The following is a 22,823-nucleotide window of genomic DNA, read 5'->3' on the forward strand; positions in this document are numbered from 1 at the left end:
TCTCTGGCAAAACTCAAAGGAAGTTGCATGCAAAGACTGAGTGCAAGAAACGTCCAGCAGCATTCCCACACTAAAAGCCTGCGGACTCCATGCTAGTCTACACAAATTCAAAGCCATTTAATTCACCTCCCCAAGGCCAGGGCAGGAGATAACATGGGAAAGAGTTCTATGGGAAATCACACCACCACTGACTGGGGTCAGCACATGACACGAAGTCCTGCCAGCACTCCTGTAGATGGTGGCAGACTGGGCATTACAGTTCACCAGAATGTTGACCTTGGGGGACTTTAATTTCCATGCCAAGCTACCATCCTCTGCAAATGGCCTGGACCTTGTGTTGGCCATGGCAACACCAGGGCTCTCATAATTTGTCACTGGCCCCACCCATCAGGCAAGCCATACCTTATCTTCGATACAGGACTGGAAGTGGAGCTGACAGCTCCATTCCATGATCAGACCACTATGTACTGAAGGCCCGACTAATAATTCTCCCCCTCTCCAAAAGGGCGCTGAGCCAATTCTGGCTCTCCCGAAGAGAGTTATGGATCCAAACAGATTCCTGAACGCTCTGCAGGACCCAATGCCTTCTGGAGGCTCTCTAAATGAGCTAGCCAGTGACTGGCATGACAGGATGCTGACAGCCATCGATGGGATCGCCCCCGGTGCCCTCTCCACCCCCATCAAAAACGGGCACCTTGGTATATAGTGGAGCCCCATGAATTGAGATGGGAACTGAGATGGCTAGAGCAAGATTGGAGGAAAACAGTGAAGGAGGATGGCAGTGAAGTCAACAAAACGCAACATCTACTTGACTTCCATCGTATGTGCAAACTCATGCCCAGCACAATTATTTAGGGTAGGCCAGTCATTCACCACCCTTGAAGAAAGGTGCCAAAACAGAGACAAGTTGAGTATCATCTGTGAGGCGTTTGTGAGTTACATAGCAGATAACGTCTCAACGCTCTACCACAACCTTCCATCAACTAGACAAAGAAGGCACTAGATGCCCCTTGGCCATCTTTGAGGGATACAATAAATCAGGGGTAGTCAACCTGTGGTCCTCCAGATATAGTCCTCCATTGTAGTCCATGAACATCTGGAGGACCACAGGTTGATTACCCCTGCAATAGATGATTTCAGTCTACCTTTGCTGACCAAAGTGGACAGGATACTGACTTGGACAAGATCTAGTTGCCCTCTAGAACCCTGCCCATCATGGCTAATCAAAAGGTCAGATGCGAGGATAGGACCCCCCTTTCCTTCTCAACCGGAGAATTCCCAGAGGGGATGAAGGAGGCAGTGGTATGGAAGAAATCATCCCTAGATCCACAGGAGCCCACCAACCAACCGCCCCTGTCTCACACCTAGCGTTTCTAGGGAAGAGCTGCTGCCGATCAACTGAAGAAAGCTTGGAAGAAGCTTCAGTCCTAGACCCAATCCAGTCCTAGACCCAGTCCAGTCACTTCCAGCCTGGCCATGCGGTTGAGACAGCATTGGTCGTCCTGTGAAATGACCACTGCCACTAGCTGAATGGATGCGAGGCATTGCTGATCATACTATTCGACCTCTCGGCAGCGTTTGACGCAGTAGATGACAAGCTACTTATTCGCTACCTCACCGGGATTCGAGGGACATTCCTTCAATGGCTGATCCCTTTTCTCCGGGGTCAAAGGACAGACGGCAGCAAGAGGCGAAAACCAATCTCGTTGCTGGCAACTCCCATGCAGGTTGCCTCAAGGGGCAGTTCTCTTCCAATCCTATTCAATATCTCTATGCCCCACCCATCCAGCTGATACGGAGGTCCGAACTGGGGTGCCATCAATACGCTGATGACACCCAGCATGATGGATCCCTAGACTCATCCCTAGGCTCCTTAGCCAGATGTCTGGAAGCAGAGTTGGGCTGGCTCAAGCAGAGCCGTCTGAAGTTAAATCCTTCAAAGACGGAGAGCCTGTGGTTTGGTAGGAAAGGTCCAGGAGAGGAAGCATGACTGCCCTACCTGGGTAGGGAACAACTGTCAGCTGAGCCAGGAACCTGGGCGTGATCTTCAACGCCCCCGTCTCCATGGAGGAGCAGATCACCAGGGTAGCAAGGCTATAGTTCTTCCACCTGCCACTGTGATCTAGGCAATGGTCAGCTCTAGGCTGGATTTCTGCAGCTTGCTCTACCTAGGCGTTATCCCTGACCTGGAAACTAGACCTAGTGCAGAATGTACCAGCCAGGCTTCTCACGGGAACAACTTGGAGGGCCTGTGCTCCAACAACTGCACTGGCTACCAGTGGAATACTGGATCAGAATTAAGGTGCTGGTAAACCTGCAAGGCTATACATGATCTAGGCCCTGAGTACCTGCCTGTCTGCCTACATCTCCCAGAGAGCACTACTCTCTATAAACACCAACACACTGAAGACATAGTCAGAACTGATTCACGAAGAATAGGACAAGCAATATAGGGGCTCCCCCCTCCCCTGAGAACTCGAACTAGGCACAGTTCAAAAGAGTCAAAACAAAGAGATAACCATTTGGGCTTCAAGGTACGGGAAGGTGTGGGAAACTACAGGGCACTAAGGAAAGGGAGGTGAGGAATGTTTGGGGCATATGGCATGCATAAAATACAATGGCAGGAAATCAACCTTGGGGTGTCCAGCTAAGGCATCTGGGTTACATCAAGGCACAAAGGCCAGGCTAGCTAAACACTGACATAAAGCAGATTATATTCATGGCAGAAATACATGGGGCTTCTGACATTAAGGCAGCTCTTTGGGGAAAGGCCCTCTCTACCAATCCCCCCACGAGAAATTCATTGGAACCCACCCGCTCGAGATCAGTTCAGAGAGCAGCCTCGGTTCTGAGGTTGGGCTCACCCTCGCTTCGGTCTACTGCGGCCTCCACTACTGCTGCCCCAAGGCATCCTGGGAGACCGGTTTCCTCGTCGTCTGAGGCCCGAGCTCGGAGCGTTGTACCTGCTGCTGTTCCAGCAGAGTCACGATTGGCGTCAGAGCCGCCCCCTAAGAAGTCCTGCAAATCAAAGCACAAGGAGAAGCCTCACTCTCCTCGCTCTTCACTTAAAGTGGATGGGTTGTGAGTGTCCTGCATAGTGCAGGGGGTTGGACTAGATGACCCAGGAGGTCCCTTCCAACTCTAGGATTCTAGGATTCTATGAAAATAAATCACTTGCTGTTATAATGAATCAGATGAGATGCTCTCTCAACCAAGGGTTTTGCTGTTTCCTGGTAGGCCTGGAAGGGTTTCCTGAATGGGAGTTAATTATTTTTAATATATTTTTTAAAATTTGCTAAACATTTAGTGGGTGGTATGATCACCCCCACCCCCTCTCCCGAAATGGCCCACGATGGACCCGGAGGGGGTAGGAAGAGGAGGGGCCCATCATGGGCCATTTCGGGAGAGGGGGTGGGGGTGATCATACCAGGGAGCGGGTGGGGGGGAGTGTCCACAGCTCTGTTTTCCAACCGTATTCAGCACGATCACACCACTTCTGGGGTGTCTCAAGAGTAAAAAAGTTTAGAAGGGCTCATCTATAGTAATAGATCTCTTCATTTAAACAGTCTGTCCATTAAAAAAAAATCAATATAGCCCACCTTTCTTCCCAGTGGGGACCCAAAGCGGCCGACCGCTTTGGGTCTCCACACACACATGCACACTTTGGGTCCCCGACACACACATGCACACTCTCTCACTTCACGCACAGAAAACTGCACAGAGATGGAAGAGCCCCCAAGGGGAACGGATGCTTGTTTTAATGCAGGCGTCTTCCAGAGTTGAAAGACTTCACTGCTGGCACGCGTATGTATAAAAAAAAAAAAAAGACTTTATGGGCAGGTTTGGACAGCAAGGGGAAAGGTTCCGATTCCAACTCTTGCCAACTAATTCCCCGAGGAAAATAAAGCGTACGGGAGAAAGCCGTTTTAAAAGGAACGAGGAAGAAACGGGATCACGCTGTGAAGTTCAGGTGTCTGAACACAAGACGAAAGCACAGGAACATCAGGTAATGGAAGAGGGATTTCAAGGCCGTCGGAAAAACAAGAATTGAAGGGAGGCCAAGAATTGAAATTAGGTGGGGAGAGAAAGCACCGGAATAAGAAAAGTGTGGGAAAAAGAGAGAGAGAAATCAAGAAAATGTTTTATCTCGCTACGAAATCGTATCTGGCTGAAAGGAAGAGAGTAAAGCTACACTGCTGGCAGACAGTTCTTGAGGCTACGGAGATAATTTTCCGATATCTCAGGTTTTCAGAAGCAATCGTCTAATTTAACTGGCAATTTAAGCAAAAGGGGCTATCCCAGGCATCAGCTTTGATAAGCAGAGCAGGTGGAAACCACACCTTCTGTGAAGGTTCAAGGCGGTGGCAGGTGACAATGGATGAGTGATTGGGTTGTGAGTGTCCTGCATAGTGCAGGGGGTTGGACTAGATGACCCAGGAGGGCCCTTCCGACTCTGTTATTCTATGATTCTATGATTCAAAACAGCAGGAGTGCTTATCCAGGTGATCAAGGGTCAACGGTATGACACAATTTCTATTTTTCTAACTTTCTCTCATTGACTTATGGACTTTGCAAAAACAAAATGATCTGTGGCTTTAAGGATTACAGGTGGGAAAAAACTACATAGGGATTTGATGTTTTTAGATATGAGATTTGAAAGATTTTTGGAATGTAATAATTTTAAACTGATTTTGCTATAAATTTGAATCAGATAAGTTAGTAAAGATATGTCTTCATTGTCAAGAAAAACAGAAGCTTTCCTGATATTTTCTTTTATTCTCTCTTCCTCTTTTCTTTTTCTTTCATTTCTCAATCAGTTGTTTTGTTTATCCTACAAACTTTTAATAAAAATATTATTAAAAATTTTTAATTTCTTTTTCACTATTAAAATATATTTTGCAACAAATTGTAATTTTAATATCGCACTAGAGAAGATGTAAAATTACCTTATAGAATGAGAGCCAGTTTGGTGTAGTGGTTAGGAGTGCGGGCTTCTAATCTGGCGAGCCAGGTTCGATTTTGTGCTCCCCCACATGCAGCCAGCTGGGTGACCTTGGGCTCCCCACAGCATTGATAAAACTGTTCTGACCCAGCAGTGATATCAGGGCTCTCTCAGCCTCCCCTCCCTCACAGGGTGTCTGTTGAGGGGAGAGGAAAGGGAAGGCGACCGGAAGCCGCTTTGAGACTCCTTCGGGTAGAGAAAAGCGGCATATAAGAACCAACTCTTCTTCTCCTTCTTCAGTAATCTCAGGGCTCTCTCAGCCTCACCCACCTCACAGGGTGTTTGTTGTGGGGAGAGGAAAGGGGAGGCAAATGGAAGCCACTCTTAGACTCCTTCAGGCAGTGAAATTTGGGGTATAGAAACCAACTCTTCTTCTACATGTATCTTCCAGAGCATATTCATGGACCAGTGCCTTTCATTGATGCTAGAATCCCGACACGGTTAATGGGAGCCCTTAACACGTTGAGCCTCTTGTGGCGCAGAGCCTCTTGTGGCGCAGAGTGGTAAGGCAGCGATATGCTGTCTGGAGCTGTCTGCCCATGAGGTTGGGAGTTCGATCCCAGCAGCCGGCTCAAGGTTGACTCAGCCTTCCATCCTTCCGAGGTCGGTAAAATGAGTACCCAGCTTGCTGGGGGGTAAGCGGTAATGACTGGGGAAGGCACTGGCAAACCACCCCGTATTGAGTTGGCCATGAAAACGCTAGAGGGCGTCACCCCAAGGGTCAGACATGACTCGGTGCTTGCACAGGGGATACCTTTACCTTTAACACGTTGGAGGAGAGGAAATTCAAGGGTCCAGAATTTCTGCCTTTGGGAAGCATCGTGGCTTTTGCACTGGAACCAGCTCCATCCATCAGGGTTTTGTCTCAAACCAGCCGGACTGGGAGTGATCGGTTTGCTCTGTCTCCCTCTGAAAGGTGAAATCAGCCACCATGGGTCGAATGAAGCTCCTCGCCCGACTGCCGGTCCTCAGGTCTCTTCTTACCCCTGGAGTGCCTTACAGAATCACAAGCCACAGGGGAGTGGCATCCCTGGATCCCACAGACTACGAAGCCCTCTCCAGGGACGTGCCTGAGCACTTTAATTTTGCGAGTGACGTCCTGGATCAGTGGAGCCAAAAGGAAAAGGTACGTTGTGTTGTTCCCGTTGTTCTTAAGGAAGGTGTGACGACACAGCTGTTGCTTTTGGGGCTGGCTATACAGACCGCTGGGACAGCCTGTGATATTTGCCTACTTCGGGATACCTGGATTTAGCTGATCAAGGCAGGCTTTCTTCTACTGCAGGAAGAAGGACTGGGGAAGGCACACTGAGTAATACCACCCCAGTTTGGCTTCTGCTGACTCTGTAATTAGCACATCAACTGAAATTAATTTCCACTCTTGTGATTCTAAGGGCTATGACATTGTTTCCAGATGGCCAATTGTCTTTTACTGTTGCTACATCCCATAGTCTCAACCAAGGGTCCAGCCTCTGTTGGCAAAAGGGCTTAGCAAAATTTATTTGGCAGGGTCGAAAAGCCAGGATCAAAATGAAAACACTCTGTGATGCTAAAGAGAGAGGACATCTAAAAGTTCCTAACTTGAAACTTTATTTCAAAGCAGTGGTCCTCACCTGGCTTAAAGAACAGATAGTATTAAATGTTCACAGACAACAGGAGAGGGGGACTGTTTATGGTTGGCATGCCGATATATGGTATGGGAAAGGAAAAATAAACAAACAGTTTGGTCACCATAAACAGGGTACGGAGATATTTAAGATGAAATTATCAGATAAAATTCCATCGTGGCTGTCTCCTCATGAATCTAGAATCAGACAAGTATAGAGGAATCATGGCTTTCATATAAAGAATTATTGATAGGATTGACAGAATTATGGGTAGGATTGACAGAAGACAGAAAGAGAATTTAAACTAAAGTCTTTAGAACAACTCCATGAAGAAATCACATTAAAGAGATTGGTGGTTGTATGCTCAACTAAGGGGTAGATTTGTTAAAATCAAAAAAAAAGAATTTGGATTTTCAATTATTATTGGAAAATAGCCATTTGATAAGCAGAATATGTGAAGAATGCTTGAATTCGGACACTGAGAGGGAGATTATTAAGGACAATGTTAAATTAGGCTACGAATGTGGGAGATGATATTCTATATAGAAATATTCCAAGTTTTTGATTATATAAAAGAATATAATGCACTACAGATGGTTTTATTACAATATTAGAATCCTCCTAGAGCCTCTTGTGGCGCAGAGTGGTAAGGCAGCCGTCTCAAAGCTTTGCCCATGAGGCTGGGAGTTCAATCCCAGCAGCCGGCTCAAGGTTGACTGAGGGCCTTTTCGCACAGGGATCTTTGTTGCAAATTGTTTGCGGAATGAAAAATCGCCATTTAAAATAGTGGAATTCGTCGTTATGCATACCTGCCTTTGTAGTGGAATCAGTTGCGTTTTTTAGCGTTTCCCACAGGCTTCCGGTCTCGGCAGAAATCGCTAGAAAGGAAGCGCTATTGCCAAGCTCGTCCCGCCCCTGGCCGTCAAGCAGCCAATGGGCAGCCGTTAGCATGCTCCCAAACAGCCCCTTTCCCTTTAAGAAAGGTTTAAAAAAAAAAAAAACGACCCATAGCAATGAATCTAGGTAGATTCGTTGCTACGGAGAGACCCATCCAGCTGCCTAATGTGAGCTGTCGTTTGATTGTATGATCATTTGCACGCTGCCTCGAGTGATAAAAAAAAAATCCCCCCCCCCCTCTCACGGGCACGATTTTCGGCTGAATTTATTTGTAAAAAATAAAGGGACTTTATTTCAGAAAACGGGCTTTTCAGTTGTTTGTGCTTAGTGACTAAAGGTGAAGGACTGAAGCCAGGGAAGCCTCTAAACAGAAAGAGGCTCGCCGGTGCATTTATCCCCGCTCGCTCGGAGAAAAAAAAATGGCGATCGCTCCTGGTGGTGGCCTGTAGTTCCCCAAAGTTACAAGTTTGGATCTCTCCAAATCACATAGGCCATTTCCCCTATGCTGCTTCGCATGCCTGGTTTAATGACAGCTGAGATGAACACTCCCTTGTTTTGCTGAGGCAAGGTACTGCACAAACCAAAAATGAAAGTATTTTCTTATTTAGTAAGAGGCTGGCAATCCTAGCAAGACCTGAGAATATAAGTTGCCAGGGCAAGGGGAAATCTGGGAAGAAAGGAAGCCTCGTGCAGGCTGTGCACAGTCCTTGCACTGGATCCAAGTGTAATAGCTCTCAGGTAGGGATGCCAGCCACCAGGTGGGACCTGGAGATCCTCTAGAATTAAATTCTTCCTGCCCTAAGTGGAGTAACCCCTGTGGCGCTCTGGAGGGACTGTAGGGGGTATGGCTGATTTTACTGAACTATGCCACTGAAGGGCTTCATTCTATCCTTCCAGCGGCCCTGAAGGAAGAGGTTAAGCTAAGAGAGTACATGGGCCAAAGTCGGCCAGTATGCCTCACTTCAGAGCAGAGATATGAACCGGGGCTTCTCCGCACGTAACTTTCTTCATTGACTTGGTGTTGATCCCATCTTTCTTCTGAATCTTTCCTCTTTCTTCTGAGAGCCAGTTTGGTGGAGTGGTTAGGAGTGCAGACTTCTAATCTGGCATGCCAGGTTCGATTCCCCGCTCCCCCACGTGCAGCCAGCTGGGTGACCTTGGGCTCGCCACGGCACTGATAAAACTGTTCTGACTGAGCAGTGATATCAGGGCTCTCTCAGCCTCACCCACCCCACAGGGTGTCTGTTGTGGGGAGAGGAAAGGGAAGGTGACTGTAAGCCACTTTGAGAAGACTGTAAGCCACATATAAGAACCAACTCTTCTTCTGAATGAATGAATGAAGCAGCTTACATCATTCTCCTCCCCTCTATGTAAAGCTGAGAGTGTGAGATTGCTCCAACATTTCACCATTCTGTTGCCCCACCACCCTAATTTCTCCACCTATTTCAGAGTTAGGTCTCAGCACTATGGCAATGGAGCCCTAGAACATCAGACAGGACGTCCTGTTTCCTACATCCCCGTCCTTAAATTAAAACTCAGCCACCACCACGTGTATGTCCGACAGGATGGAAAGAGGCCTCCCAACCCAGCCCTGTGGTGGATCAGTGGCCAAGGAGAGGAGGTGCAGTGGAGCTTTGAGGAGCTGGGGGTCTTATCCAGGAAAGCCGCCAACGTGCTCTCCGGTGCTTGCGATCTGCACCAAGGAGACAGAGTCATCGTCATCCTGCCACGGATTCCAGAGTGGTGGACTATAACCGTGGGCTGCATAAGAGCAGGTCAGTGGTAACCCCAAGTGGGTCGGTGGGTGTACAGTGGACCATTTCCCTGTTTCTTTTAACTGCATTTTGCTTCATTTCTAGGCATTGTCTTTGTCCCTGCTACAGTCCTGTTGACTGCCAAAGACATTCTGTATAGGCTTCAAGCCTCCAAAGCCAAGAGCATCATAACCAACGATGCCATAGCGCCATTGGTAGATTCTGTTGTGACCGACTGCCGCTTCCTGAAAAGCCGGATCCTGGTCTCCGAAGGCAGGAGAGAAGGATGGATCCCTTTCCACGACCTGCTCAGGTGAATGCTGCAAAACAGGAGTAGTCAACCTGTGGTCCTCCAGATGTCCATGGACTGCAATTCCTATGAGCCCCTGCCAGCAACGCTGGCAGGGGCTCATGGGAATTGTAGTCCATGGACATCTGGAGGACCACAGGTTGACTACCCCTGCTGCAAAAGATATATCAACAGGGGAGGGAGGAATGCAGGGTAGAAATGCTTGGCAGCTGTGCATATTGGGAGCATGTGCCGTCCACGGCACTCACGAAATCTGTAGTCATGCTGTTGTTTGAACAAGGACGATGCACCTATTTTTCATGTGAGTACAGCTTTGGTCTGCATAAACCCTGAAAAAAGATCAGTGGTCAGTTTGCATGGACTGAGCATGCAAAATGCATATATCGTTCGGATAACACAGTGACTGTGCATAACAGGAGGGTGCAGGCATAGCTGATGTATTCCCTGTAGGCCCGGACATATTGTCTGAAAATCACATGAAAACAGGAAGCTGCCTGGCTAGCATTGTCCACTCTGACTGCCAGCAGCTCACCGAATTTTGGGTAGTGGCCTTATACATCAACTACCTGATTCTTCTTCAATGGGGTTGGGACTTATATGCCACTTTTCTCTACCCGAAGGAGTCTCAAAGCGGCTTCCAGTCACCTTCCTTTCCTCTCCCCACAACAGACACCCTGTGAGGAGGGGAGGTTGAGAGAGCCCTGAGATTACTGAAGAAGAAGAAGAGTTGGTCCTTATAGGCCGCTTTTCTCTACCCAAAGGAGGCTCAAAGGGGCTTCCAGTCGCCTTTCCTTTCCTCTCCCCACAACAGACATCCTGTGAGGGAGGGGAGGCTGAGAGAGCCCTGAGATTACTGAAGAAGAAGAAGAAGAGTTGGTCCTTATAGGCCGCTTTTCTCTACCCGAAAGAGTCTCAAAGCGGCTTCCAGTCGCCTTCCCTTTCCTCTCCCCACAACAGACACCCTGTGAGGTGGGTGAGGCTGAGATCTATTTAGACTGATGATGACACTGCTTTCTTTTATTTAACACGGCGTAGGACATTATACAAGTTAAATCAACAGATTACCCAGGACCCACCACAAGTTAGAGTTAAAAAGACAGAGCAAAACTCTTCAAGGGCCAGACGGCATTAGGAAAGGGTGGCAAAGTGAGGATAAGGAGGGCAGGCAGGAGAAAACATGTCAGCCTGAAGAGGGAAGCAAAAATTATAATGTTATATGTTTACAATTATCAGTTATTATTGCACGGTTTAATCAAATGTTTTATAAGACTGTTCCATGTATTGTTCTTATGTTATTATGTAAACCGCCCTGAGCCCTCGGGGAGGGTGGTATATAAATAAATAAACAAACAAACAAATAAAAGAAGACGCACAGTGGTGATGCAGGACAGTGCCCATTTCTATGGAGGGAGCACCATTGTCATAGACTATGACAGCATAACCAAGGAAACTGTCTTCTTTACGTTATAGAGGTGCATCTGAGAAGCACCACCCTGTCAACACAAAGAGCCAAGACCCAATGACCATCTACTTCACGAGTGGCACCACAGGATTCCCCAAGATGGTGGAACAATCCGGTTGCAATCTGGGTCTGGGGATGGCGCCAGTTGCAAGGTATCTCTTGTCACTTCCAGAGAGGGAGGCCGGTTAAGGCCACTGGAGTCCTCCGAGACCAAAGAATTGATGGCAAATTCCCCTCATTGCCTATTAGATCTGGCTCCTCGCTCCCAGCAGAAGAAGGCTTGGCCCTCTGGGTGAATGGGGGGGGGAGGGGAGGGGATGGGTACTAGAGAAGGCTGAGTAAGAGGTCGCTGTCTATTTTGTCTATTTTTCGTAAGGGGTGTTTTATTGGGTTTTATTGGGTTTTTTACTGTTTTGATCTTGTGTAAACCCCTGCGAGTCCACTGGAAGAGAAGCGGAATATAAATAGAGAGATGGGCAGATGGATAGGATGGATGGGGATGGGGATATGGATGGACGGATGGACAGACGGACGGACGGATGGACGGACGGATGGATAGATAGACACACCATCTTTGAAATGCTCATGTTTCGCCTGATGCTTGAAGTTTGAGCTTCTGGATGGATGGATAGATGGATAGATAGACACACCATCTTTGAAGTGCTCATGTTTCGCTTGATGCTTGAAGTTTGAGCTTCTGGATGGATGGATGGATGGATGGATGGATGGATGGATGGATGGATGGATAGATAGACACACCATCTTTGAAGTGCTCATGTTTCGCCTGATGCTTGAAGTTTGAGCTTCTGGATAGATGGATGGATGGATTGGATGGATGGATGGATATTGACATTCTGTAGCAAGTTTAAAAGCCTGCTAACAAAACATGTCCTTTTTACTTTGTTATCAACAGGAGCTGGATGAGCCTGACTCCTGAGGGCATTATATGGGGTCCATCTGATCCTGGCTGGATTAAGTTTGCCTTCAGCAGCGTGTTCGGCCCATGGACTCAGGGGTCCTGCGTCTTTGCTCACGGCAAAATGCAGTTTGAGCCGACAACCGTTCTCAGTGTACGAGTAGGCTTATCTTCCCCGTTTGGTACCAAGCGGTCCAAAAGCAAAACACAGGCTGGGATCTTCCCCACCCTCTTTCCCCCGGGCAAAAGAAGGGGAATGGCGTTTTCGCCAGATACCCCTGCGCACACGGGAGCCACTTTCAACTCTGCCCTATTTTATTTATGCGTTCACTTAAAACCGTGGGGGGAATGGGAAAGGTACATATAAAGTGCACACACACACACACACCGGCACTTTCACCTCTGCCATATTTTGGGGGTACCCACTGACCCACAGGGGCACAATTTCAGTGGGCATAAGAGAATGCGGGCAGAAAGAAGGAGGAAATCTGTGGACACACCTCTACTTAGTCCCAAGCCAGAGTTTTCAGAGCTCACTGCATTCCACACACACCCAACTCAGTGGAGAGGGCTGGTCCTGCAACAACTCTAGGGGGTGTCAACCCTGGTGCAACACAATGTTTGTAAGGTTTTTCTATCATTCGTAGACTCTTGCCCGTTATCCTGTTACGACTTTCTGTGGCACGCCGACTATTTTCCGCATGCTTCTGCAGCATCAGGTAAGCAGGTATGTATCACACCGCGAAAGAACTAAGACCCACGGCAATGGAAGCCCCGAGGAGAGCCTTATCTATGCACTGTCCCAACTTTCTGCCCCCCCCCCCCGCGATCTGAACTCAAACTGACCTCCCCATGGAATCGTGTTGGAAAGTTGTTGTTGTGATGTGAATTGTTTAATACTGTTGTTCCGTGTGGAACCCACAGTTATGGTGGTGGTTGTTATGATTGTGAGGAATAGCCCTACATTTTGTATAAATTGCCCTGAGCCTCATGGGAGGGCGGTATAGAAGTGGGTGGATGGATGGATGGATGGATGGATGGATGGATGGATGGGTGGATGGGTGGGTGGGTGGATGGATGGAGGGATGGATGGATGGAGACAGATGGATATAGATGGATGGATGGGATGGATGGATGAAGATAGAGATAGATGGATAGATAGATGGATATGGATGGATGGATGGGATGGATGGATGAAGATAGAGATAGATGGATAGATAGATGGATATGGATGGATGGATGGGATGGATGGATGAAGATAGAGATAGATGGATAGATAGATATGGATGGATGGATGGGATGGATTGATGAAGATATAGATGGATAGATAGATGGATATGGATGGATGGATGGGATGGATGGATGAAGAGAGATAGATGGATGGATAGATGGATATGGATGGATGGATGGATGGGATGGATTGATGAAGATATAGATGGATAGATGGATATGGATGGATGGATGGGATGGATGGATGAAGATAGAGATAGATGGATAGATAGATGGATATGGATGGATGGATGGGATGGATGGATGAAGATAGAGATAGATGGATAGATAGATGGATATGGAGGGATGGATCGGATGGATGGATGAAGATAGAGATAGATGGATATGGATGGATGGATGGGTGGATGGAGAAGATAGATATAGATGGATATGGGGGTGGGGGGGTAGAGACAGACAGACAGGCAGACCAAGTAAGAACAGCTCAGCAGTGGAATAGGCTGTCTGTGGAGGCCGTGAGCTCCCCTGAAGGATGTTTCAATGGTAAAAAAGATGGATATACAAGATGAAATTCCCCCTAGTGACGACACTCTCTAAGAATCGCCAGAAATTCTATGGCAACGCCCTGTTTTCAGCAGTTCCCAGAGACAACTATGGTTCTGCTACAGATGGGTACCTTTTTCTCTGTCTGTTTACTCAGCTATCACTTCCCGAGTCTGAAGACCTGCATAAGTGGTGGAGAGCCAATGAACCCGGAAATTATGAAACGCTGGAAGGCCCAGACGGGACTGGAGATCCAGGAAGGCTATGGGCAGACCGAGACTGTACGTTGATACACAAAAGTTTGAACATTGCAAGCAGCAAAGGGTAGGGAAATAACAAAGAAATCCCTCCTCCCCGCAGTGCAGTGGTGGGACGTGATTGTAGCCCTCTGGAACAAAGCAAGAAGGAAATTCTTGCCTAGCCCCTAAATCCAAGGAGTACAGAATGATGATGCTGGTCTAAACATCCGGAAAAGATTCTTTACAGTTAGAGGGGTTCCTCAGTGGAACAGGCTTCCTCGGGAGGTGGTGGGTTCTCCATCTTTGGAGATTTTTAAACAGAGGCTGGAGAGCCATCTGACGGAGAGGCTGATTCTGTGAAGGCTCAAGGGTATCCTTGAACAGGTGACAGTGGATGAGTGATTGGGATGTGAGTGTCCTGCACAGTGCAGGGGGTTGAACTAGATGACCCAGGAGGTCCCTTTCCAACTTATTCTATGATTCTATGTTGAAAATGGTTGGCTTCTTAGAGTCAAAGCAAACCATGATCCTAAAACACGAGAGGTTTCTGCAGACTGCCCTATAGACAAATCTTTAACTTGGTGCAAAAGATTGATTATATTGAAAGGAAGCCAGTTAACCAGGAGGTCTTCCAACTCTATGATTCTATAATTCTACAAGAACAGAAGCATTTGTTTTACAAGAACTTTTGCTCTCCCACCTAAACTCTGTGTGTCCCTCATCCCCCCCCTCCCCCCCCAATACTCACCAATCTCCAGGGAATTCCCAATCTGGAGTTGGCAAACCTGCTCCTTACACCTGCCATTGATTTTCACAGACCATACTATGCACAATGGTGAAAGGGATGGAAGTCAAGCCAGGCTTCATGGGGAAGCCGTGCCCACCCTTTGACGTCCAGGTGAGTACCTGAAGGGCCAGGAGAACCCTTGTGTTCAGAATGACCCACGTAAGACGCTTTTGAGACGGTAATGCCAAGAAATGGCTTCCATGTCCAGCTCACAGCTCTCTTTCTTGGGAAGCCAGCTGAGAGCGATGGCCTCTAATCTGGAGAGCCAGATTTGATTCCCCACTCTAAATGGGAGACTTTGGGCTAGTCACAGTCCTGTCAGAGCCCTCTCAGCTCCACCCGCCTCACATTGTCTGTTGTAGGGACAAGAAAGAAAGGCAAATGTAAGCCGCTTTGAGACTCCTTCGTGGTATAAAAACAACTCTTCTTCTGCTATCGCTGCTGCTTTCTAGGTGATCAATGAACGTGGGGATCGCCTGCCTCCTGGTGAAGAAGGAGACATTGCTGTCAGGATCAGACCTAAGAGGCCGCTGGGTCTGTTCACCAGCTACGTGGTAAGAAACTACAAGTCCAACCATTTAGGCTAGATATCAGGAAAAATTTGTTCACAGTCAGAGTAGTTCAGCAGTGGAACAGGCTGCCTGAGGAGGTGGTGAGCCCCCCCTCACTGGCAGTCTTCAAGCAAAGGTTGGAGACACACTTTTCTTGGATGCTTTAGGATGCTTAGGGCTGATCCTGCGTTGAGCAGGGGGTTGGACTAGATGGCCTCTATGGCCCCTTCCAACTCTATGATTCTATGATTCTATGAAAGAATCAGGCTTCCATGGGAATGTGTTTTCACAAAAGAAGAGGGAACACAGGGCAGCAGTGAACCCCAACACAGCCTCTCTACGCACACAAATCTTCCTGCAGATTTCCAGAGGAGTAAACCCTTAAGCTTGACTCAGGATTCTGTCCCTACCTTCTGCAACCATTCGTTTTTCCTCCAGTGTATTTATTCTGCCGCTACAATTCTTTAAAAACCCACACTTTTCTAAATCGAGATAGAACTTGTGACATGTGGGGATTGGTGTCCAAAGTTTTTAAAGAAGTTTGGGGAAATGTCGGGCAAAAAGCCGGGCAATTATATCCTTGGGGTTTAGGTTTTGGGCATGCATTTTTGTGCTAGCTCGCTGAATGAAAGGGAATAGAAAGGAATGCAGGCAAAGGGGGGGAAACCCAATGTTAAACTTGACAAGACTTTTTAATACTGAAGGGCAGCTGTGGAGCCCTGTTATGGGAAAGGTGATTGGAAGCCGCTTTGAGACTCCTTCGGGTAGAGAAAAGCGGCATATAAGAACCAACTTCTCCTCCTCCTCCTCCTCCTCCTCCTCTTCCTCTTCTTCTTCTTCTTCAGTAATCTCAGGGCTCTCTCAGCCTCCCCTCCCTCACAGGGTGTCTGTTGTGGGGAGAGGAAAGGGAAGGCAAACAGAAGCTGCTTTGAGCCTCTTTCGGGTAGAGAAAAGCGTCATCTAAGAACAAACTGATATTACTGAAGAAGAAGAACTGTGCGTGAGCCAGAATTCGAGGAAACCATTTCATTGTTTTTCAGGATGATCCAGAGAAAACAGCCTCAACAGAGCGTGGGGACTTCTACATCACTGGGGACAGGGGAGTTACGGACGAAGATGGATACATCCGGTTTATTGCACGCGCTGACGACATTATCTTATCTTCCGGGTATGGGGAATTCCTTAACGCTTTTCGCCTGACTCCTAGTCACCCTGTTACCCTTAACGGCAATGCAGAAGCTAAAATGCAATTGCGACGTTGCATGTTGGCCACGATCCTGCGCCAGCACTCACATTTTGCTTCGTTAAAGTAACTTTGGAACTTATTTTAATCTAAGATAGGGTGCTTGCTGTACAAGCACCGGGTCCTGTCTGACCCTTGGGGTGACGCCCTCTAGCGTTTTCATGGCAGACTCAATACAGGGTGGTTTGCCAGTGCCTTCCCCAGTCATCACCGTTTACCCCCCAGCAAGCTGGGGACTCATTTTACCAACCTCAGAAGGATGGAAGGCTGAGTCAACCTTGAGCTGGCTGCTGGGATCGAACTCCCAGCCTCGTGGGCAGAGCTTCAGACAGCATGTCGGCTGCTCTACCACCCTGCGGCACAAGATACTGGTTATTTTAAGCTAAACTTACCCTAATGAAGTTCCCTGAATATACCTGGAAAAGATTCTGAGCAGAACAGTTTAGCTTGTGAACCTAAGCAGGTCTACTCCCAGGACAGTGCTCTTAGGCTCCCATGGTTACCAATTTAGACTGTTCTGGCCCCCAGAACGAGAACAGATTCAGGCAGGTAGCTGTGGTGGTCTGAAGCAAGAGAACAGAAGTTGAGTTCTGTGACCCCTTGAAAACCAAAATTTCATGCTGGGTATAATTCCATGGCTTCTTGGCGCATCTTATTGTCTCTTATCTGTTGTATTTTATGTCTGTGGTTTGAAGGGGTATTTTATATTGGGGGATTTATACAGGCGTTTGTGACCCGCCACGAGCGGTTAGGAGTGGCGGGTAAGAAATCTAAATAATAATAATAATAATAATAATAATAATAATAATAATAATAATAATAATAAAGCTTTTGAGTGCATGCACACTTCTACAGAATGAAAACTTTGATGCTACAGTCAGCTCACGAGTGAAACCTGATGAAGGGTGAAACTTCCTTTGGATAGATATCAGGGGCAGCCTGTGTGAGGATGCCAAAGCAAGATTCTTCCCCAATGTGCAACCCCCCCACCAATGGTTTCTCCCCACTTCGCATTGCCCTAGAGCTCCAGCCAAGGAGCCGGTGCTGAGATTCCAGGTGAAAGTAATGTAATGGTGCACACAAGGCTTAGCTTCAAAACAAGGTCCCGACTCTCCCTTGGTGTCTCAGGTACCGCATTGGGCCCTTTGAAGTGGAAAACGCATTGGCAGAGCACCCAGCTGTGGCAGATTCGGCGGCCGTCAGCAGCCCGGATCCCATCCGAGGAGAGGTAACGGAACCAGCAGGAATGCCGATGCCAGAATTGCAAATATGATGCCATCACTATGCTTGTTCCATGTCCCCCAAGGGAAACCAGCAGCTGAGCAGGGAAAGAAATGGAGGAATCAGCGGACCCACCAGGGCCCTGGATGCAGGCCGTAACGGGCTCTTATCAATCCTGTTTTCCTTCTTCCAGAGAGTTCAGGCGGGATGGGGGATTGGCCTATGGTCTTTTTCATGTGCTTTCCACTTCAGCCTCTCAGCTTCTGCTCTGGCACTTTAAACTCTCCCCTAAACTGGTGAATCTTTGTGTGCAGAAAGATTCCCCTCCACTAGCCACAGTGATTCTGTGTGAACAACTGAAGTGGTCTGAGTCCCACAACAGAGAAATAAAACTGAAAGAGGAATTTCTGGGCTCTTCCAGGCTTTAGCAAGAACAACAGTGTTGCATCACTGTTAAGGTGCTTAAGGTGTTAGATTGCCTCACTTCAAGAAGAACGTGGATAAAATTGAAAGGGTACAGAGGAGAGCGACGAAGATGATCTGGGGCCAAGGGACCAAGCCCTATGAAGATGGGTTGAGGGACTTGGGAATGTTCAGCCTGGAGAAAAGGAGGTTGAGAGGGGACATGATAGCCCTCTTTAAGTATTTGAAAGGTTGTCACTTGGAGGAGGGCAGGAGGCTGTTTCTGCTGGCTGCAGAGGAGAGGACACGCAGTAATGGGTTTAAATTACAAGTACAACGATATAGGCTAGATATCAGGAAAAAGTTTTTCACAGTCAGAGTAGTTCAGCAGTGGAATAGGCTGCCTAAGGAGGTGGTGAGCTCCCCCTCACTGGCAGTCTTCAAGCAAAGGTTGGAGACACACTTTTCTTGGATGCTTTAGGATGCTTAGGGCTGATCCTGCGTTGAGCAGGGGGTTGGACTAGATGGCCTCTATGGCCCCTTCCAACTCTACGATTCTGTGATTCTGTGACTAGAGTCTGAGAGGTTCAAGTCCCTACTCCACTATCACTCCCTCCCTGCCTAGAATACTTAATAAGGTTGTTGTGGAGATAACGTTGGGGTGTTTTAAGTCTCTGGGGGTCCCTATTGGGCAGAAAAGCTAAATAAACTACCCTATGTACTCATGTATAAGCCTAGTTTTTCAGCACCTTTTTCAGCACACTGAAAAAGCCCTCCTTGGCTTATACGTGGGTGCATACAGTAATTTAAATAAAATCCTGCTCCAGGCAGCCAATCATTGCATTGCCTTTTACAAATGTGTCCTGCAAGCTGAGCTTTCTCTGGCAGCTTGTGGGACATCAACGGTTTGACTGAGGGACTCTGTTCTTTTTTCCTTTTGCCTTCAATGGCAAAAGAAATGGCAATGCTAGTTGGGAGAGCCTGTGATGATGGGTCATTTCCTACCCTCGCCTTATATGCGAGTCAATAAGTTTGCCCAGATTTTGCGGTAAAATCAGGTGCCTCGGCTTATATGCGGGTCAGCTTATATGCGAGTATACGCGGTAATATTATTAACAGATCGCTAGCAGGCTGCAAATTACAAAGAACCTACAAACTACATTTAAACAAATGCTCGAGATCATATACAGCCTCATTCCGTATTGCCCCTTCTGTAGAGGCATGAATATGCTCTTATTAAAAATTAAAAATAGGCTTTGATGTTTACAAGGAATCTTATTTGCCTTTGATTTGGTTGCAGGTGGTGAAGGCGTTCATCGTCCTCTCTCCGGCCTACCAGTCACACGATAGAGAGAAATTAATTCTGGAACTGCAGGAGCACGTCAAGAAAGTTACCGCTCCGTACAAATATCCCCGGAAGGCAAGTAGGACTTGGCTGGTTCTCAATACACTGCCAGGGTTATTGGGCCACGGATTGTGCTTGTTTCGTGCGCTGCTGCGGCAGCACATGGGTGTGATTTTCCATCGCTTTGATGCGTTTGCAGCTCCGGGGAGAGGAGGGACCAAGGAAGGCTGGGGGTCCCCACATCCCATGAAAGGCAAAACAGGGCCCACAAACTAAGCAAGGGGCATCTTATTTGTTTATTGGGAACATTTCTAGACTGCTTCTCCAGGAGAGGGAAAACTGTTCACAGCCGATGACAGACCACGAAGGCACAGAAAATACAAGGGAATTACGAACAAAAGACCAGCCTTGCAGCTTGCTTTGCACCTTGGACAGGAAAGCAGAGTAAACTAAGTAAACAAATAATATGAGGGCGAAATTATCGCACACCTAAGAATTGCCATATAGAAGAAAACTTCTATAGGAGGGGGTAGATTTCCCTGCCTGCACTCTCTGATATTGCCAAATTTCAATTGGAAGGTCCTTCAGTGACATCATCTGTGATAGATAATGAGGTGGGCTTCCAGGGGGGCGGGGTCTTGGTGTGGTAGCTGTTCTTCTATCGGGATGGCTATTTCCTTTAGCTGCTACCAAATTCAGCAGGCAATGCTGAGGTCATGGTTCAGCAAGCTCCCCCCTGCTGATCTTCCAGGGCCCATTCTGCCCATGTTTCAGTGTGCTTCTCCAGATGGATTTTCCTGTGCGGAACAGGATAATCTGCTTCCAAAGTGCATTGAAAGTGCATTATCCAAGGTGTGCAGAATGGGTCCAGGACTACACAGCAGGAGGCGCTGGCTGATCGTCCACATTGCTGATCGTCCACTGAGTTTAACACAGGCAGGATCTCTTCAGTAAGGGGAGAAAGCCAGCAGCCTTTAACAGCAGTCAGGCGTTTGGTTGAGTCCAGTGCTCCCAGGATCAATGGCAAAGGCTACCATTTTTTCCCTGGGCCCCTGTGATTGGGGGAGAGGGGCGCCGTAGCCAGTGGTAGGGCAGAAGTTCCCAGGTTCAATCCTTGGCATCTGAAGCTAAAAGGACCACGCAGTGTTGTTATGAAAGACCTCTACCTGAGACCTCTGAGAGATTCAGCCTGTCCAAACAGACAACACTCCCCTTGATCGACCAAGAGTCTGATTCTGCATAAGGTAGTTTCTTGTGAATGTCTAGCCGTCCTCCCAAAATTCAAGCGTTCACCACTGATGATTGCAGCTCCAGGTCCAAGTTCATGTGCTCAGACTCTCTCTCGTTTACTGTTCCAAATCAGATAGAGTTTGTTCAGCAGCTGCCCAAGACGATCTCGGGCAAAACCCAAAGGAAGCTGCTGAAGAAGAAAGAGTGGGGAGAGGCCTAATTGTACTCCGAAGCAAGCAAGCAAGCAAGCAAGCAGCAAACCGAAGAAGCACATTTGTTTTTCCTCTGCCGCATTCGTTGCCCCTACGGGGATTCTGAATCAGAATCCAACAGAGGTGGAAGAGACCACCGAAGGCCATGCAGTCCAGCCCTCCACCTTCTCAGGCACTTGAAAACCATGCTCTTCTGACAGATGCCCATCCAATCGCCACCTAAAAGCTTCCAACGAAGGAGACTCCACCACCCTCCGAGATCTTCCATCTACAAACAGCCGCCACCATCAGAAAACGCAGCGGACAGGATCCTCACAGCGACACCGTGGAGGTCCCACATCCGGCCCATTCTCCACCAACTGCAGTGGTTGCCAGTTGAATTCCGGATCGGACTAAAGGTTCTGGTAATTACCTTCAAGGCCATACGCAGCCAGGGCCCAGCGTACCTGAGGTACCGCCTCCCTGCCTATGTCACCAAAAGAGCTCTGAGCACCACCGCCACCAACCGGCTAATGGTCCCTGGCCCTAAAGAAGTCCGCCTGGTCTCGACCAGGACCAGGGCCTTCTCTGTCCTGGCCCCCACCTGGTGGAATGAGCTCCCGGAGGAGATCAGGGCCCTGACAGAGCTTAAACAGTTCCACAGGGCCTGCAAAAAGGAGCTCTTCCACCAGGCTTTGGTTGAGACCAGGCATAACCAAAGGGCCCCTGCTCCCCCCCTCCCTTCGAGAACTCCACCAGAGTGCTCTGGACTTGTTTGTACTGTTGCATTGTTTATTCTATTATACTGTTATACTGTTACAGCCGTTAGTTATTAATATTATTGTACGGTCATTCATACGTTATAGACGGTTTCATGTATTGTTCATATGTTCTGTGTAAACCGCCCTGATCCTCCGGGGAGGGCGGTATATAAACACAACAAATAAATAGATAAACAAACAAACAAACAAACAAAATATCCTGCTTTTCTGACCTTACAAGGGCCACCATGGGGGCTAGCTAACAATTTAAAACATACAGGATAAAAATCACATTTTAAAATGGCTAGCCATCTGCTTAACCAAGGACGGTCACCCAACATTCAAAGCCCGAGAGGAAAACCTCAGGAGCACATCATCCATGGCTAGGTCCCATCACTGGTCATTCTTGGAGCAGCCATCATCTCAACCAAGGATGATCACCATAGAGATGGAACTATTCAGGGAGGCAGCAGAGATGGGCAGCCGAGGGGTGAGGGGCTTCCATCTCCAGCACCTTCTACAATAACCCATGGAACCCCCCAAAAGAGGGGAGATGGCACGCCTAGAGCACGGGGCATCCCTTCATGCAGTCAGAAGACAATGGGAGCTGATTGCCAAGATCAGGGCCTCAGTCAAGTCAATGGGGAAGACTTGAATTGAGTGAGACCAAGTTGGCATCTAATGGCATATACAATGTTGGAAGACGAGCAAGTGAACAAGCCTTTGATGGTCTAGGTCAGGGGTAGTCAACCTGTGGTCCTCCAGATGTCCATGGACTACAATTCCCATGAGCCCCTGCCAGCCAACGCTGGCAGGGGCTCATGGGAACTGTAGTCCATGGACATCTGGAGGACCACAGGTTGACTACCCCTGGTCTAAGTCACTGATTCCCAACCTGGGGTCTGTGGACCCGAGGGGTCCCTGAGCGATCTGCAAGGGGTCCATGACTTTCCCCGCCTGCCTTAAAACATGAAAACATTTCAAAACATGAAAAAGGTTGCTCTAAAGCAGGCTCTCTCAAAAGGGGGTTCAAGAAATCTTGGGGTTTCCTGATTGTCCTGGAAGGGTTTCCCTAACTGGCAGGGATAGAATTAATTTTTTAGATATTTTTTAAATACATTAAACGTGTATCGGGCGA

At 48.0% G+C, this 22,823-nt stretch overlaps 1 protein-coding gene across 4 annotated transcripts; it reads left to right on the top strand.

The window, feature by feature from the left end:
* The first annotated feature begins 3,447 nt into the window (after nucleotides 1-3,447).
* Nucleotides 3,448-21,789, top strand: LOC143826981 (acyl-coenzyme A synthetase ACSM3, mitochondrial-like). 4 transcript variants are annotated; one of them, XM_077316076.1, is made up of 14 exons: nucleotides 3,448-4,006; nucleotides 5,919-6,128; nucleotides 9,068-9,278; nucleotides 9,363-9,570; nucleotides 11,038-11,181; nucleotides 11,943-12,099; nucleotides 12,593-12,672; nucleotides 13,873-13,996; nucleotides 14,772-14,852; nucleotides 15,194-15,295; nucleotides 16,333-16,460; nucleotides 17,664-17,763; nucleotides 19,459-19,578; nucleotides 20,867-21,789. In XM_077316076.1, the coding sequence occupies exons 1-14, from the start codon at nucleotides 3,833-3,835 to the stop codon at nucleotides 20,951-20,953; spliced, it is 1,926 nt and encodes a 641-aa protein (XP_077172191.1). In that variant the 5' UTR covers nucleotides 3,448-3,832; the 3' UTR covers nucleotides 20,954-21,789. The 4 variants fall into 4 exon arrangements, with proteins under 4 accessions (XP_077172191.1, XP_077172189.1, XP_077172188.1 ...); XM_077316074.1 differs by having other exon boundaries at nucleotides 20,871-21,789; XM_077316073.1 differs by lacking the exon at nucleotides 20,867-21,789 and adding an exon at nucleotides 19,819-20,688.
* The last annotated feature ends 1,034 nt before the right edge of the window (nucleotides 21,790-22,823 follow it).

This window comes from Paroedura picta, chromosome 17 (assembly GCF_049243985.1).
Source record: "Paroedura picta isolate Pp20150507F chromosome 17, Ppicta_v3.0, whole genome shotgun sequence".
In the NCBI taxonomy this organism is placed as follows: Eukaryota; Metazoa; Chordata; class Lepidosauria; order Squamata; family Gekkonidae; genus Paroedura; species Paroedura picta.

Coding starts and splice junctions, on each gene's coding strand:
- LOC143826981 (XM_077316073.1), top strand. CDS start 3,833: ATGGGCAGGTTTGGACAGCAAGGGGAAAGGTTCCGATTCCAACTCTTG. Junction 14,853..15,193: donor GCCCACCCTTTGACGTCCAG/GTGAGTACCTGA, acceptor GCTGCTTTCTAG/GTGATCAATGAACGTGGGGA. Junction 16,461..17,663: donor GACATTATCTTATCTTCCGG/GTATGGGGAATT, acceptor TTGGTGTCTCAG/GTACCGCATTGGGCCCTTTG.